This window comes from Tenrec ecaudatus, chromosome 1 (assembly GCF_050624435.1).
Source record: "Tenrec ecaudatus isolate mTenEca1 chromosome 1, mTenEca1.hap1, whole genome shotgun sequence".
Lineage (NCBI taxonomy): Eukaryota > Metazoa > Chordata > Mammalia > Afrosoricida > Tenrecidae > Tenrec > Tenrec ecaudatus.
This window is the reverse complement of record NC_134530.1, coordinates 104,997,744-105,016,112: the sequence shown is the minus strand read 5'-3', so window position 1 is coordinate 105,016,112 and position 18,369 is coordinate 104,997,744. Positions and strand designations below refer to the sequence as shown.

The following is an 18,369-nucleotide window of genomic DNA, read 5'->3' as shown; positions in this document are numbered from 1 at the left end:
CAGGGAATGCTGAAAGTGGACTTTGGGGCCAGGGCGTGGTGCCCCAACAGACTGGACTGGAAAACGCTCCTAAGGGCCAGCAAACGATCCCTGAACTAACTACAAGCTTTTCTCTTGTGAAAAAAAAAACAACAACAAATATGGAATATGCAAAAGCAATATGCAAGGTAAACAAGTCTAAATAAATTCAAAAGTATTAAAATTATACAAAATGTGCTCTCTCATATTGATCATTCTATAAACAAATCCTATTCAAAATAAGGAAAAGCCAAAGAAAATTTCAAATTCCCATAGACTGCTGGAACCATGGCGGTTGGATAAACTGAAATTATTGCCCTATGATAATCCTTAAACTAAAAATATCTTCAGAAGTCTCCTTAAAACCAAACAACAGGTTAAATTAATTAGTAAAAATATCTGTCTTGAGCAGTAGACTATTTTAAGAATGATCTACATGGGCTCAAATTGCTAACAGCAACTCAAAAGAGACTGACTGACACTGCAGCTGCCACAATAAATTCACGTACAGCAGTGATTAGGAAGACAGGGCACAACCTGGCAGTTTTTCCTTCTGTTGTACAAAGACTAGAATGGCTATCAGTAAGAACTGACTCAAAAGCACTTAAGAACAATTATGAAGACAGCTGAAGTGATTATATTAACATTAGATACTATATAGAGAGAGGAGTTGTTGTTAAATGCTGTCAAACTGGCTCTCACTCGTAGCTAGCCTATATACAACAGAATGAAACACTGCCCAATTCTGTGCCGTCTTCCTAACTGTGAAAATGTACTCATTGTTGCTGCCCATTCTGACAATGATGGCGCAATACAGGTCTATTAGGCTAAATATTGATAGGAACAGACAGCTTTGTCTTTCTCTCAGGAAGATGGAAACCGAAGAGTTCAATCCACCAAAAGACATAGCAGCCTTAAATGCTTATGTACTGCACTGAATTGAATTGTGTCCCACAAAAGATATGTTCAAGTTCTCACCTCTGTATCTGTGAATATAACTTTATTTGAAGTGACAGGTCCTAAATTAAACAAGGTAATAATCCTAGAGTGGGACGAGTCCTCATCCTAATCCCTTTTGAACAGATTCTTATAAAAGACAAATACAAGCAAAGAAACAGTCACAAGCAAAGAGATTACATCCAGATTCCTCTACAAGTCAAAGAACACTAAGGGCTACAGCAACTGAAAGAGATGAAGAAACATCTTTCCCTAGAGCCTGGAAACTCTTTAGGCCTGATGATGCCTTGAATTCAGATGTAGAGCCTGAAAATTGAGAAAATAAATTCCTGTTCTTTAAAGTCACCTATCTTGGGTAGTATTTTCTTATGTTACTCTAAGAGACTAGCAATATACCTAAGAACAGAACTTCAAAATACATGAAATAAAAAATTGTTAGAACTGCAAGGGAAAATAGCAACTCCATAATTACAGTTGAATATTTCAACATCCACTTCTCAGTAAGAGACAGAAAAAGGTATGACAAGGGAACAAAGATATTGGATACCATTAAATATACCCAAAATAATATTTTTATAAATGTCAATATCCCTTTCTTAATAATTGATGAAACAAATAAAAAACCAATAAGGTTGTAAGTAATAAATAAAAAAAAACCCGCTGTGGTCGAGTGAATTATGACTCAGAGTGACTTTTTACGGTAGAATAGAAAGCTTCACAGGCTGTCAATCTTTACCGTAGACTGCCACACCTGTCTCCCATGGAGTGGCTGATTGATTCAAACTATCTACTTGTTGGTTAGCAGTCCAACAATTAACATACTGTGTGACCAGGCCTCCTGCCAGTAAGGATACAAAATCCACTGCCACTAAACCACGTAACTGCTAACCACAAGGTCAGCTATTCAAACCCACAAGCCGCTGCTTTGGAGAAAGACGTGGCTTCTGCTCCTGTAAAGATTCACAGTCGCAGAAACACAAAGGGGCACCTCTATTCTGTTTGCTAGGGTCACTGAATTAGAATCCATTCAGCGGCAGTGAGTTTTTGTTTGTTATGCCACTGAATCACTTCCAACTAATAACAACCCTATAACGATGAGAAGCAGATAACCTCATATTTCTCCTATAGAGTGGCTTATAGGTTTGACCTGCCAACATTTTATTAAGTAGTACAATACTTAACCCACAGCACCACCACAGTTTATTATGAGTTAGAGTCAATTAACATGGCCCTTCTAGTCATAATTCCTATGTAATACATTATGATTGTGAACTTTATTCACCTGTGGCTATAGTCCCATTTGGAAAGGCATTTTCTGCTAACAAACAGCAATAGGATGAGATTAAGACCTGACCTTAGTAGGTGTGAAACACGCCACCCTTTTTGTTGCCTTAATATCTTTAAGATTGTACCTTAGAATCGGGCATGAAGCAGGCCACATTCTTTATTTCCCTGGGATATATATAATGGTTCTGCCTTGCAATTCCACACATCGATCCCCTCACCTGAAAAGCCAGAACTCTTATTTCCTGACTGAGCTTTGGTGGAAACAGGAGGACCTGCTGTGACTTTGGGGCACTCTTGACTTCTGGCTCTGGAGACTGTATTTGGCTCACCCTTGCTTGACTTTCATATTTTGGACTGGACAGCACCTAACATCATATGAAGCAATTATTTAAAGTTTTGTGAGTTTTTGTGGGACGATTCAGTGATTCTCAGAACCCAAGAAGACGAGCAAATACACTCAAGGGAGGAGTAGGGGAGAAATGGAACTGAATAACATCAAGAGTTGGACATATGGAGCATCATTCATCTCCAACTCCTTGGTTCTAGTCTGGTATTCTTCTAAAAGAGATCATACCACACCTAATAAAGATATAGATGACTTTAAAAACCCTATCAACTAAGCTGAACTTATATTTATGGAATATTCCACTCAACAACTGCAGAATTCTCTTCGTGCACACAAAACATTCACAAATACAGACCATACTCTGGGCAATAAAAATAAATGTCAACAAAATTAAAATGATTCAAATTATACAATATATTCTCAGATCACTATAGAATTAAATTAGAAAGTATAAAAAGTTATCCAGAAACTCCATAAGTAATGCAAACTAAAGAAGATATTTCTCTATAATGCATGCATCAAAGAATTCAAAAACACATTCTAAACTGAATGGAAAAGAAAACTCAGCATATCAAAATCTGTGTATTACTCAGAGAGAAGTGTCTAAGTCTAAATACCTATTTATTAAAGAAAAATTCCTAAAGGAATGACCTCAGCTTCTACTTTCAGAAACTAGAAAAAGAACAAAGTAAGTGCAAAGTCAACAGAAGAATATAAAGTCAATAAAGGCAAAAATCAATGAAGTAGAAAACAAGAAGAAAAGAAAATCAATAACACCAAGAGATGTTTCCGTGAAAAGATCAATAAAATTGATAAACCTCTGGGCAAACTGATTTTATAAAGAAAGAAAGGATCCAAGTTACTAATATCAGAAATGAGAGAGAGGCACAGAACTAAAAACAATTATAAAAATAATAAGGGAATATTATGGATAATTTTATACCCATAGATTTGACAAGCTGAGAGAAATTTTTTTCTTAAAAGATATAAACTACCAAGATTCATTTTTAAAAAGAAACATATTATACAATACCCTCATATCTATTTAAGATATTGAATTTACAGTTTCAAACTTTCTTTGAAAGAAAACTGAAAACTCTGCTGGCTGAACTTATAAATTTACCCAACAACTGAGGTAGGAAATAATGCTTACACTATAAAACTCTCCCAGAAAACGGAGGGAGAAATGATTTAAACTCACTGTATGAAGCCAGGTAATTTAGGTAAGTTTTTCATTTGTATAGGAGGGTAAGTCAAAGCCTACTGCTACCTGAGTTCCATTCCATTCTATGTGTGGATGTAATCCACAGGCTGAAACGTGTCCCTACCACCAGCAAATGGCTACAGACAAGAGCTCTCATTAATACACTTGTCCTAGTCTCTCAGAGTACCTAAAAAAAAAGGAGATTCCAATCAAACAGTGGCTTCCAGGGGATCTGCTATGCCAGTTAAATTCAAGACAGCAAGACATGCTTGGAAGAGTACGGTGACTATGTATACAGTTATTCTTCAAAGGTAGTAAAGGCTATCCTACAAGAATTTCATTGGCAAATTCTTATCTCATCTACCCTGTAGTCTTCCCTGATCTTGCCCCTTCAGACTTTATTTCTGTCTAAATAGAAATACAGAAAAAGACCATGATTTGAGTACCTTGAGGATGCCAAAACTGTCATCTTGATATGTATAAATGGCAGAGCACAGAATTCTTAGGGGAAGAACTGAGAGATGGAAGTTCTGCCTTTAAAAGTGTATAGACTAGACAAAAGTTGAATCAAAATAGCTTCATATTTTAATATTTTGTTTAACAAATGTTTATATGATTTCACAGAAAGACTTTTTTCCTTGCCCTCGCATATTGAATTATAAAGTATTTCAATTATTTAAGGAAATACTTGGTTCTATGCCCATATCCAAAAGCCAAAGCTTCTGTATTTTATAAATAAATTTTAAGATTATATCTTCACAATTCTTAAACATTTATCATATAGAATAGCCTATTTTACTGATGGGAAAGTATATAGTCCTTTTTAAATATATGGGCAAAAGTATATTAAACAAAATATTGTTCAGTTTTCTTTAAATAGTAGAATTAAAACTATTATTTTCTTATAAGATGTGCATAAAGTACTTAAATTTGACACATTCAAAGAAGTTGCTTTATTTTTCAAAGTACATTTGATGAATAAACAAAATTCACATAACGTTTACTCCTAAGAATGCATAATCTTTGGTGCATAAGCAAATGTAATGAAGAAAGCTGATGGTGCCCAGCTATTAAAAATATAGCACTGGGGATCTTAAAGGCTTGAAGTTTTAAAAACAGCTATCTAGCAGAGAAGCAACAAAGCCCATATGGAAGAAGCACACGAGCCTGCATGATCATGAGGCATCAACAGGACCAGGTATCAGGAGATCAAAAACAAACAATTATAATGACGTGAAGGACAAAAGTTGGAGTGAAGACCCAAAACCTATCCTAGGCAACTGGACATCTCCTCACGGAAGAGTCACACGGAAGGCACGGTTCAGCCAAGGTGCAGTTTAGCACTGACGAACCACACGACATTCCTCTAGTTCTTTAATGCTTCCTCCCCTTACACTATTATGAACCCAGTTCTACCTCACAAATCCTGCTAGATCAGAGTATGTACATTGGTACAGATAAGAACTTCCGACACACAGAAGCCAGGACAGATAAACCCCTCAGAAACAGTAATGAGAATCATGCCACCATGAGGGGAAAGGGAGGTGGGGAAAGGGGGAACTGATGGCACATGATGGATGACACTCACTCCCCACCTCAGGACAGAAACATGGGTGAAGGCCACTGCAGATGGTATTAGATCTGAAATAATAATAATAATAATATATAATTTATCAAGGCTTCACAAAGGTGGGAGAGTGATGAAGGGAGGGGAAAACAGAGGAGCTCATAAAAGGGCTCAAGTAGAAAGATAATGTTCGGAAAATTACAATGGCAACATATGTACAAGTTTGCTCAATATAATTGATTTATAGATTTTAAGAGGCCCCCAATAAAATGATTTAAATTTAAAAAACAATGTATAATCTTTCACTCTAATATAATTTTAACTAGTTATTTAATAAGCAGTTATTATTGCACGCAAGTTTTTTAAACCATACATCAACCCATGAAGTAAACATCCAGTTAATGAAAATAAAGCAACTTCTCAACTTTCTAAGTACTGGTTTTTATTTTACTAGAGGGTACCCACTGCAATCAAGTCAATTCTGATGCACAGTGACCCTCCATAACAGGACAGCACTATCCCTGTGGGTTTCTGACACTGTAATTCTTCATGGGAGGAAAGCCTGGTCTTTCTCTTGAGGAGCAGCTGCTGGTTTCTAACTACTTACCTTTTAATGAGCAGCATAACCACTACACCACATAGGATACTATATAAGGGAAAATAGTTTTGTTTCCTTTAAAATAAAAGCATACAAATGCTCAAGATGCTAATAATGAAATTATTTTCTAAAACATTTTATTTTCCAGTTAGTGCATCACCGTAAGAAAATTATATCACATTAAGACAATGTATACATAAACCATACCGTGTCTTGCTTTGGAATTTGGACTAAAACAGAAAGAAGTTGTTCTGTATCAAGAAATCTTGATATAACTGAAACAAAAAAAGAACAAATGAAAACTTAAAACTTTATGATACAATTGATAATATAAACTATGCAAAATATTATCTTAGAAAAATACAAATCTGCATGTAAATATTAATACTTCCTTTTCATTTTTCCTCTTATATGTTCAGTAATAAAATCATGGTGTATAATGGTCCTTTCTTGGTTTTGATTACTCACAAAATCTCCTCAAAATTGAACAGTTAGACTATCCCCTTCCTTCTGAAAACTACATCTGTGACTTTTTTTTTGGATGTTATGTTTCATCTTTTTGCTGATTACTTCTCTCCCATCAATTTCCAAACGACAGACCAAGTCATCCACTAACCATGTAAACTCCAAACATTTCCTGACTATACATTTTAATTCTCTTATGCATGAATAAGATCTATATATTTCCTGACTATATATTTTAATTCTCTTATGCATAAATAATAGTATCTAATCTCGAGGATTATAGCGTGGATGATCCAGCCATACATGTAAAGTGCCTTCAACAAACCTGGCTCAAAAGTTTACTTTTCACGTCTTAATTTTCCAGATAGATAGAAGTGTTTTGATATATTTGATTTTAGATCATTCTAATTCTTATTAAATAACCTGAAACTTTTTTTGTCATTTGGTTTTCTTGTACTTGTCTGTTGTTTTACTTTAACTATTTAACATAAAGATATTTTAAGAATGCATCACTCAAAAAATCATAGAATTGTGAATGAGGGGGAGTACGGAGTGGAGATCCAAAGCCCATCTGTAGGCAATTAGACATCCCCTTATGGAAGGGTCACGGGGAGGAGATGAGCCAGTCAGGATGCAGTGTAGCAACGAGGAAACATACAACTTTCCTCTAAATGCTTCCTCTCCCACCCCCCCACGCCCACTATCATGATGCCAATTCTACCTTACAAATCTGGCTAGACCAGAGGATGTACACAGATAGGAACTGGAAACACAGGGAATCCAGGACGGATGATCCCTTCCGGACAAGTACTGAGAGTGGGGATACCGGTGGGTCGAGGGAAGGTGGGGTAGATAGGGGGAACCGATTACAACCGATAACCTCCTCTCTGGGGGACAGACAACAGAAAAGTGGGTGAAAGGAGACGTCAGACAGTGTAAGACATGACAAAATAATAATTTATAAATTATAAAGGGTTCACGAGAGAGAGGGGAGTGGGGAGGGTGGGTAAAAAATGAGGACCTGATGCCAGGGGCTTAAGTGGAGAGCAAATGTTTTGAGAATGATAAGGGCAATGAATGTACAAATGTGCTTTACACAATTGATGTATGTATGGATTGTGATAACAGTTGTATGAGCCCCTAATAAAATGATTTTTTAAATACAATAGTAAAATAAGCATTTGATATTTTTAAAAAAGAATGCATGACTCATCTGGGATCTTAAAAGTTTGCAAGCAGCATCTAAAATACAACTACTGCAAATGAAGAGAGAAAGAGAAAGAGTGGAACACATCCTGGCCCCCCAAGCTCCAAGGACAATATTCTTGCTCAGAGCAACCAATGCAGAGAGGACCACAGGAACGGCCCACCACAAGACATGATGTCCCTCACTGACCCATAGTGCTACAAGGGTCAACACTGGACAAACAGTGCAGGAATTGTGGCCTATTTGACCCCACCACACCACACTGCCACACTGGAGTGAAACACTAAGGGCATGCAACAGGGCAGCAAGGGGAGCAAAGCAAATTAGTTCCCGGGGAATACCACAAATAGACTTAGGAGCTAGGGCGTGGCACCCCATCAGACTCAACCAGAAACACTCCGAAAGGTCAAAAAGACCTAGAAATATTTACACACTTTTCTTTTTTGGTCATTTTTTTATTGTTTTGAGTTTTTTGTTTTCTTTTGTCATTTTGTTTTGTTCTGTCTTGTTTTTGTGCTTATTATTGTCTCTGCATGTCTATCTAGATAAGATATGCAGGATAAACAATCTACAGACAAAAACAATGGACCCATGGTTCTGGGGGTGACAGGGGAGAGGGGAAGGCAGGGGAAAAGGAAGAGAGGTGTCAACAAATTCAAGGACAAGGGAACAATAGTGATCTAAAATCAATGGCAAGGAGGGCACAGGATGCCTGGTGGGGTTGGATCAAAGGCAATGTTGATGAGAGGAAGTACTGAAACCCAAATGAAAGCCGAACATGATAGTGGGACAAGAGGAAAGTAAAAGGAAATAGAGGAAAGAACTAGGAGGCAAAGGGCTTCTAAATACATGCATGAACATGTGAAAATATATTTATACATAATGATAGGGAAATAGATCTATGTGCATATATTTATAGGTTAAGTATTAAGGTAGCAGACGGACACTGAGCCTCTACTTAAGTACTCCCTCAATGCAAGAGCACTTTGTTCTAATAACTTGGCATTCTGTGATGCTTACCTTCCAGATGCGATTGCTGAAGGCAAAATGGGCGAACTTACGTTCGCTGGTGGTATGTCATTATCAAAAGAGATAGCATCTGGGATCTTACTTTTTTTTGTATTCTTTTTTTTTAATCATTTTATTAGGGGCTCATACAACTCTTATCACAATCCACACATACATCAATTGTGTAAAGTACATTTGTACATTCATTGCCCTCAGCATTCTCAAAACATTTGCTCTCCACTTAAGCCCCTGGCATCAGCTCCTCATTTTTTGCCTCCTTCCTCCCTCCTCCCTTATGAACCCTTGATAATTTATAAATTATTATCTACTCATATCTTACACTGTTCAATGTCTCCCTTTACCCACTTTTCTGTTGTCCGTTCCCCAGGGAGGAGGTTGTGTAGATCCTTGTAATCGGTTCCCCCTATCTACCCCACCTTCCCTCAGCCCTCCCGATATCCCCACTCTCACCACTGGTCCTGAAGGGATCATCCGACCTGGATTACTTGTGCTTCCAGTTCCTATCTGTACCAGTGTACATCCTCTGGTCTAGCCAGATTTGTAAGGTAGAATTGGAATCATGATGGGGGGGAGGGTTCGGGGGAAGCATTTAGGATCTAGAAATTATATGTTTCATCGTTGCTACACTGCACCTGACTGACTGGTCTCCTCCATGAGACCCTTCTGTAAGGGATGTCTAATTGCCTACAGATGGGCTTTGGGTCTCTATTCCACACTCCTCCTTATTCACAGTGATATGATTTTTTGTTCTGATGATGCCTGATACCTGATCAGCTTCAACAACTCGTGTTCGCACAGGCTGGTATGCTTCTTCCATTTGGCTTTGTTGCTTCTTCCATTTGGCTTTGTTGCTTCTGAATTAGATGGCCACTTGTTTACTCCTCTAGTAAAGCATATGTTCTTCACCTCCCCACAGCTCCAACAGGCTCCAGCACGTTTTGGTTCACCCTGGACATTGAGCCCAGGGACATTGCTTTCTACCACCCACAGAGTAGATGGCTGTGCTTCAGAGACCAAGATGGAAGCAAGAGCGCCTGTGAAGGATTGGGAGGGAAGGTTTCCCATTCCTGTGTCTCAGGGTTCATAGCTTGAGTTTGTGCTCTGAAATAAAGTACAGCTACACTCCACAGCTCAGGTTTCCTTGTTTGCGAGGTGGAAGGGAAGTTCTGCCTTCTATAAGGTATGAACTGTTACAAGGATTGAACATCAGCGCCTGGAACTTGGTAAGTTGTCGTTTGGTCTGCCTTGCATCCATCCTCACTTTGGAGGGTGCCAGCACCCTCGTTTCCCTTTAGGGCAGTGGTTCTCAACCTGCCTAATGCCACGACCCCACCATACAGTTCCTCATGTTCTGGTGACACCCCCCCCCTCCCAGCCACAACGTCACCTTCATTGCTACCACATCACTGTCATTTTGCTACTGTTATGAATTGGGCGATCCCTGTGATATAGTCGTTAGACCCCCAAAGAGGTTGTGATCCACAGGGTGAGAACCGCTGCCTTAGGGAATACCCTTTCCATTTTCATTCCACATGGTTGGGTGGTATTGAGTCCACTTTCAATCTCGGTGGTGCTCATTGGGACAGGCTGGGCAGTCAGAGTGATGCACTCTTACGGAGACAATGCTTGGTTTAGAGATAGGCATTGAGCCAATGGGGGACAATAGACTTTGATGAAAGCTCTTGGGGAAAGAAAGCTCTCAGGTGGTTATTCGTTAAGTGGGGAAAACATCAGTTATCTAACTTTCTTCCTGTTGGTTTTCTAACTAACTGCCTTCCTTTAACCCTGTGTCTCTTTTCTAGTTTTTTTTAGTCATTTATAGTTCTGAAATTAGGCAATATCAATTTACCTGACTGAAGTCCAAAAAAGAGTTCCTCATCTTGAAGTAGTTCTTGAACACAATCTAATCTCATGTTAATGGTTTCAATATCCACTAAAGGTTCTAATATATTAGAACGAAGTCTTCTACTTCCTCCAGGAGTCTTAGTATAATTTAGAACACCAAAGAGCGTGTGATTATTCCTTTGAAAACATAAGTTAGAATATTTTAATTAAACATACAAAAGAAAATCCAAAATAATTACATTTCAACTTTCTAATTATATAATCCTATAATCTATACAAAGATGCTTAAACTTTAGATCATCTGAGAACTTGTTAAAATTCAGGTTCAGATTCAGGTCTGAGATCAAACCTGAGAATCTCTACTTCTACCAATATCCCAAGTATCTAGCTTTGAATACCAAGGATTCCATTTCTCCTTGCACTGAATTACTTTTCCATAAGCTAATTACAATTTAAAAAACTGATATAACATTTTAACCCATGATATTCCATCAATCAAAGTAATATATTAATAGTATATTCTTAGAAGAAAAAATGTATACATTGATAAAATAAATGACTAGTAAAAATCATTTTGGTATAATTTAAGTAGGGAAAAATTGCAATTAAAAGAAAATTTCATAATTTCTAAATGATCATTAGAAATGATGTGTTATAAGAATTCACCTCATTGGACTATTTATTAAGTTATGGTGTATACAAAAATGTTAGTTCATTCTAACACTTAAAAAATATTTATAGAGCCCATATGGTATGTGACAATAAAAGCTTATGTTTTATTGATTATGCAAAGGCATTCAATTGTGTGCATCACAACAAACTAATGATAACATTGCAAAGAATGGAAATTCTAGAGAGCTTATTTGTGCTCATGTGGAACCAAAAGGCTGTCATTCAAGCAGAATAAGGAAATATTACATAGCTTAAAATGAAGAAATATGTGTGTTATAGTTGTATCCTTCCACCATAAGGTTCAATCTGTATGCTGAGCAAATAAATCCAGAAGCTGGACTATGTGAAGGACAATATAATTTCAGAAATGTTAATGAGGAAAGCTCATTAACAACTTGCAATCCACAATGACACCACCTTAAGTGCTGAATGGCAAGAAGGCTTGAGGCACTCGCTGATTTAGATAAAAGGCTTCAGCCTTCAGTATTACTTACAGAAACTTAAAGTTTTCTCTCAACTGGACCAATAAACAACATCATGATAAACAGAAAACACTGATGTTGGCAAGAATTTCACTTTGCTTGGAACCACAATCAACACTCACGGAAGCAGCATTCCATAAACTTACTGCCAATCTGCTGTGCAAAAGACCTCTTTAAAGTGTTTTAGAGTATTAAAAAAAAAAGAAAAAGAAAATGATTAGGGCAAAGAATGTAAAAAAAAAGTGTTTTAGAGATATGTTCAATCATCTCATATGCATGTGAAAGTTGGATAAGGAATAGGAAGCCTGGAGAAGAACTGATGCATCTGAATTATGGTATTGGTAAAAAAAATATTGAAAGTATCATGGACTCCCTGAAGAACAAACAAATCTGTCGTGGAAGAAATACAACCAAAATGCTCCTTGAAGTTGAACCTAGCAAGACTTCTTTTCAGATACTTTGGACATGTTGTTAGGAGGTGTCACTCCCTGGATAAAGCACAGTCTCAGTGAAAAAGAGGAAGATCCTCAAAAATATGAACTGACATCATAGCAACAACAAGGGTGTCAAATACAACAAGTATGAGGATGGTGCGGAACTGGTGCAGAATGCGTGTAATTCTGTTGTACATGGATTGTCTATGAGTTGGAACTAATTAAACAGCACTAACAACAAACATGGTATGCCAAGTTTTATGGTAAGTGCTGAACATATAACATAAACATGATTCTTACCCTCATAGCTCTTATATTCTCAATTCATTACCAACAGTGCATTTCTATAAATATGACAGAAAATGAGGAGAGATAGACAACTGACAGACAACCATATAAAGAAAGAAAATAATTTCAGGAGCAGAAACGCAAAACAGAACAGGAATAGATAGTGCGGCAAGAATGCTCTAGTTAAACTGGTTGAGAAAGACCTGGCTATGTATTAGACAGATGATCTGAAAGTTGAATGATAAGAGGCAGCTATGCAAAAGTGACAGCATAAGGATGATGAGGATAAAGACAGCTAGCATATACTGAATATTTAATATATACCAGGCATTGTTCTAAGCATTTTACATTAAATTCTAATCATCTATAGTATGAAGTGGGCATATTATACATATTAGATACATATTATAACCAAAGGAACTGAAAAACAGAAATTAAGTTACTTTTCCAGGTTTTCTAGTAAATAACAAGGAAGTCAAGCTCAGGAAGTCTGACTCTAAAACCAGAAAATCAAGGTTGATGAACGAATATAAGAACGATATAAGAATAAAGGGAGATACAGCTGAAGATGTCAGAGAAGTCCTTGTAGGTCACAGTAAAAAGTTTGAATCCAATTCTAAATTAAATGGGAAAGACTGGACAATTTAAGTCAGAAGACTAACAAACTCTGATTTCTAGATTAAAAGGATCATTAACTTCTATGAAGAGAAGGCTAATTGTAGGCAAGATGGTAAGAAAAAGCCAGATAAGAGACTAGTGAGGTAGTCAAGGCTACAGAGAATGTCTTTGGAATAGGGTTGTAACCTTCAAAATGGTAAGAAGGGATCCAGATTTGGTACTGTTTAAACCTTGTAAGCTTTGTTCATGTTATTCAGTCAGGACACCTTTTCCTACTTTTTCATCTGAATAATTTTTATTGATAGTTAAAAACTCAGCCCAGGTATCATCTCCCTTAAAGGTCCTTTCCTAATTAATCCCCCTTACCTCTTACCTAAGATGAATTAACTACCTCTTTGCTTTGAGCCTACTTTTTATGCACCTTTTGGTATGAATACACTTACTATATGATAATAATACTGCCTCTGCGCAAGTTATAAAACAATAGCATTGATATCACATGCAAGTCAAATTTTACTGATGATCATCCAACAAAGCTGCAGCAGTACATTGACAGGGAGCTGCCAGATGGTCAGGTCAGATTCCAGAGAGGATGTGAACAAAGAAGATATCATTGTCAAAATCAGTGGGATCTTGACTGAAGGCAGAAAATACTAGAAAGATGTTTACTTGTATTTTATTTACTATGGAAAGGCATTCAACTGTGGGACCCATAACAAAGTATGGATAGCCTTGAGAAGAATGGGAATTCTAGAACACTTCATTGTGCTCCAGCAGAACTTGCAGATGGATCAAGAGGCTGCTGTGGTTGTATTCTCTCACCACACTTATTCAATCTGTATGCTATACCAATAATCAGAAAAGCTGGATTATATGAAGAATCTATCATTAGCCTTGGAGGAAGGCTTATTAACAATCAGCAATATGAAAATTACATTGAAAGTGATGAAGACTTGAAGCACTTGCTAATGAAGATCAACAATTGCAGTCTGCAGTATGGATTACAATTCAATATAAAGAAGACCAGGATCCTCACAAGTGGACCAATAGGTAACATCATGATAAACAGAGAAAAGATTGAAGTTGGCAAGGATTTCATTTTGTTTGGATCCACAATCAATGCACATGGAAGCAGGAGTCAATAGATCAAAGAATGCATTTCATTGGGTAAATCTTGCCCCATAAGACCTCTTTAAAATGTTAAAACACGGGGGTAGGGGGAAGGGAGGGGAAAAAAAGAGGACCTGATGCCAAGGGCTTAAGTGGAGAGCAAATGCTTTGAGAATGATTGGGGCAGGGAATGTGCAGACGTGGTTTATACAATTGATGTATGTTTATGCATAGATTGTGATAAGAGTTGTACGAGCCCCTAATAAAATGTTTTTTAAAAATTTAAAAAATAAAAAGCAACTAGTTTAGGTTGGAGCAGGAGTGTAAAAAAAAAAAGAAGTTAAAATACAAGGATGTTACTTTTAGGACTAAGGCAAGACTAATCCAAGCCATGGTATTTTGAATTGTCTCATATGCACGTGAAAGTTGCATATTGGATAACAAATACTGAAGAAGAGTCAACACATTTGAACGCTGGTGTTGCTGAAGAATATTGAAAGTATCATCGACTTCCAGAAGAAAAACAGATGTTCCTTGGAAGAAGTATAGTCAGCATGCTCCTTAGAGGTAAGGATGGCACGACTGTCTTATATACTCTGGACATGCTGTCAGGAGAGACCAGGCCCTGGAGAAGGACATCACGCTTGGAAAAGTGGAGGGGCATGAAAAAGAGGAAGGCCCTCAGGCAGATGGACTGACACAGTGGGCTAACAACAGACTCAAACACAAGAACCATTGTGAGGATGGTACATGACCTTGCGGTGTTTCCTTCTGCTGTGTGTAGGGGTTGCTATGAAGCAGGATAGACTAGATGGCACCTAACAACAACAGCACTTGTACAGCACAGACCAAGTTAACCAGCTATTTTTATCTTCTCAAATAATTAAAGGACCCCTGGTGGAGTTGTTGGGTTAAGTTCTGGACTGTTAACCACAAGGTCAGTGGTGAAAATCCACCAGCTACTCCATGGGAGAAAGTAAAAGTATCTGCACAGTCACTATGAGTCAGAATCAGCTTGATGACTGAGCTTTTGTTGGTTTTAATTTAAATAATTACAGAGCCCCTTAAGTTCCTTGTGTTTGAAGCTTTTAAGCTGGTTATTTTAATTTAATCATTATTCTGGACAAAAAAATATTTTAAAAACCTAATATTGGTAATTCAATCAACCAGTGTAACAGTAGTACAATGATTCAAATTGTTTGATCAATATTTTCCATCAAAAAATTTTAAAACTTAAAGCAACTATTAATAGAAAAAATTGACACAAAAGTATACACTGCATTATTTTGTAAGAAAAAATACAGAATGGTCTTACCTACAGTCCTGATTATTAATTAGCAATTCAAGATTCTGGGCTGATGAAGAATCTATCATAGCTGTCTGTTCACTACCCTGGAAACAAATCTTTAGCGATTTGGGTGCATAAACTGAATTTTGAATAAATTCAATATATTTTAACAAAGCTGCAACAGCTGCAAGGCAGTAATACCTGTAAGGTGACCAATGATAAATCATTACTGTAAGTCTGTAGAATAAAGAAATTATTGCTATAAAAGGAAACACATGTCTTATAAGAAGTTATATATATATTAGCTTAACACATGAAAAAAGCACCTATTCTTTAAAACTAGATAACCTCTTAAATATAAAAATAAACATTAATTTTCTGAAAATGTGTACTTATTAGTGAAGCTTAGATATATTGTATAATGTATTATACAATGTATAATATAATGTACATTAAACTCCAATAAATCATAGATTAGAGGGAGGATTTAAGGAGCGGATTCCAAGGGCTCAAATAGAAAGCAAATGTTTAGAAAATGATGATGGCAACATCATATGTTAAAAAATCGTATGTTAGAGGACAATATTCAATGCCATTCTAAGTATTCTAATACTGCCAAAAGAGCTGGACATTTTTAAAGTAGAATCAAGAGGTTCCAATGCACCAGAAAGCATCCTACAGTCTTGTTGAGTAATAGCCACTGTGAGTAAGTGAGACACCAGGGCAGTTCAATCAGGTTCAAAAACAGTATGCATGCAGCATGTTTCAAGATATATCTCTTCCAAAAATATCATTACCTGTCTTACACTATTGTAATGGAAAAGATATAAAGTAATATGAACACAGCTTTAACTCCATTTGAGTTCTATGGCCTCACATTGCTAGTTTCTGATAGCTATTTGAGATTTTTCTCTCCAAAATCAAGAGAGCAACATACAATAAATAGATTACAACAAACCTGGGAAAGTCCAGCATGCCTTAGAGATATTGTAGGTTCAATTTCAGACCACCACATTAGAGCAAATACCACAATACGTGAGTCAGGCAAAATTTTGCTTTCTTGGTACACGTAAGAGTTATGTATACAGTATGGATTGTGATAAGAGTTGTACGAGCCCCCAATAAAATTATTTTTTAAGTTATGTATACATTGGAAAGTGGGTTGTTGCAGATGCAGTTATAATTTTTAGTGTCATAATTTAGGTTATAATTTAGTGTCATATCCCTTATGACCCATTTAAATTTGTTCTAGTTGTTAATGTTTCCTGCTTTCTTTTTTTTTTTTTTCAGTTTTTTCCAGGTTTATTATAATGGTATTTATTGGCTTTCTTTTTTTCTTTAAAAAATCATTTTATTGGGGGCTCTTACAGCTCTTATATCAATCCATACCTGCTTTCTTTTCAACTGAAGTGTTTATCTGTTTCACTTTGTTATTTTTGTTAACTTTGGGATTTTTAATGTTGTTCTTTATATGAAATCCAGGATAGGAATATGTATAGAAACAGTAACTGGGGTATGGCAGGGAAGTTGAGGGTAAATAAGAAGCAGATAATGATAAGTACAAGAATGAAGAAAATGTTCTAAAGCTGATGGTGGTGATAACTGTATAACCCTTCTTGATGTGATTAAACTATTGAATTGAATGATGTGAATTATATGCCAACAAAACTATTGAAAATAGTTAGATTTATACTATACTGTAATCCACTAAGCATTGAACAGCATAATGAAAGTGTTTGAAAAATTAGGAGAACTACAAAAATGTGCCACAGAGACATAAAGTGAACACATGGTGTTGGGAAAATGGCTGACTCATTCGAAGCATGGTTGCCACAAACCTTCCATTGGTAGAACATGCATTATCTGTGAAGAGTTATAAAGGGATTTTTATGTTTAATTATTTGTTTTACTATATCAATAATTGCTGGGCATATATTATGATGCAAGCATTTTAGTAAGGATACAACCAAGAACAAAAGATAAAAGATCTTGTCTTCATGGAACTCGTACCAGAGATTTATTACTTTGTGTAAGCCAAAACTTACTTGGACTGAACCTCCATTAAGACAGTACTGAATTCTGCTATGCATAACTGCTCAATGTACTCTAATCCTTTTGTTTCGTTGAAGTATTTCCTTTGGATAGTAGTGAAGTGAACATTCTGAAAAGAGATTTCTATTTAAAAACCACAATTTAAAATTGCATACACTTGACCAAAATTTCATTCTTAAACACATTTCAACATGCAGCTAGGCCATTTAAGTATAATTTAAATTTTATTTTAATGGTTTCTATAGTTAACAGGATTTCTCAATTACTTACCAAAATAATATTCTCTCAAAACAATGCAGTCTGTAGCTCTTATGAGACTATTGTTACATGAGCATTTTTAAAGTTTTTAACTTTTAGAATTCTTCTCAAATTTCCACTCCTCTAGAAAGTTTTTCCTGACATCACCCTCTCCTCCCTCATCACTTCATCACTCAGCAATCTAAACTACTTTTATGCACACCTATATTACTGCACATATCACAGTGAATTATAAATATGTATTTAGGCAAGAGGGCTTCAAAAGTACAGGGGAAAATCCATGATCTTTTCAATCCATTTCCCATAAACTTTTGAAGCCTGTCATGTGTTTATCCAATTAAACTGTGAGCTCTATCAAGGAAAAATAGCGTATTATTAAATTTTTAATTTCCAGTACATGGTTCAGTTATTTGGCACACAAGAGAGAGCCAATAAGTTTTTCATTAAATGAGCTGAACATATTAGATACAATCATAACAAACAAATATGAGATTTCTGCTGTCTAGAAACTTCATTCTACGGTTACTCAGTCTACAGTCTATCATGACTGAAAAACAGTATGTCCCTATGTGATAGTTAGGAAGATGAAAAGATTAATTCCACCTATGGGACCTGTAAAATCTATCTTGATATAACTTTTTTAG

The 18,369-nt window shown here is 36.3% G+C and overlaps 1 protein-coding gene across 1 annotated transcript in view; it reads right to left on the bottom strand.

Moving 5' to 3' along the window:
* MSH4 (mutS homolog 4) overlaps window positions 1–18,369 on the bottom strand; it is a 115,585-nt gene that overhangs the window by 66,618 nt on the left and 30,598 nt on the right. The window contains exons 5-8 of the mRNA XM_075540106.1: window positions 17,461–17,576; window positions 15,443–15,616; window positions 10,528–10,700; window positions 6,185–6,252 (exon numbers count right to left, since the gene is read on the bottom strand). Coding sequence (XP_075396221.1) covers window positions 6,185–6,252; window positions 10,528–10,700; window positions 15,443–15,616; window positions 17,461–17,576 — 531 coding nt within the window. The remainder of the gene's footprint in view (window positions 1–6,184; window positions 6,253–10,527; window positions 10,701–15,442; window positions 15,617–17,460; window positions 17,577–18,369) is intronic.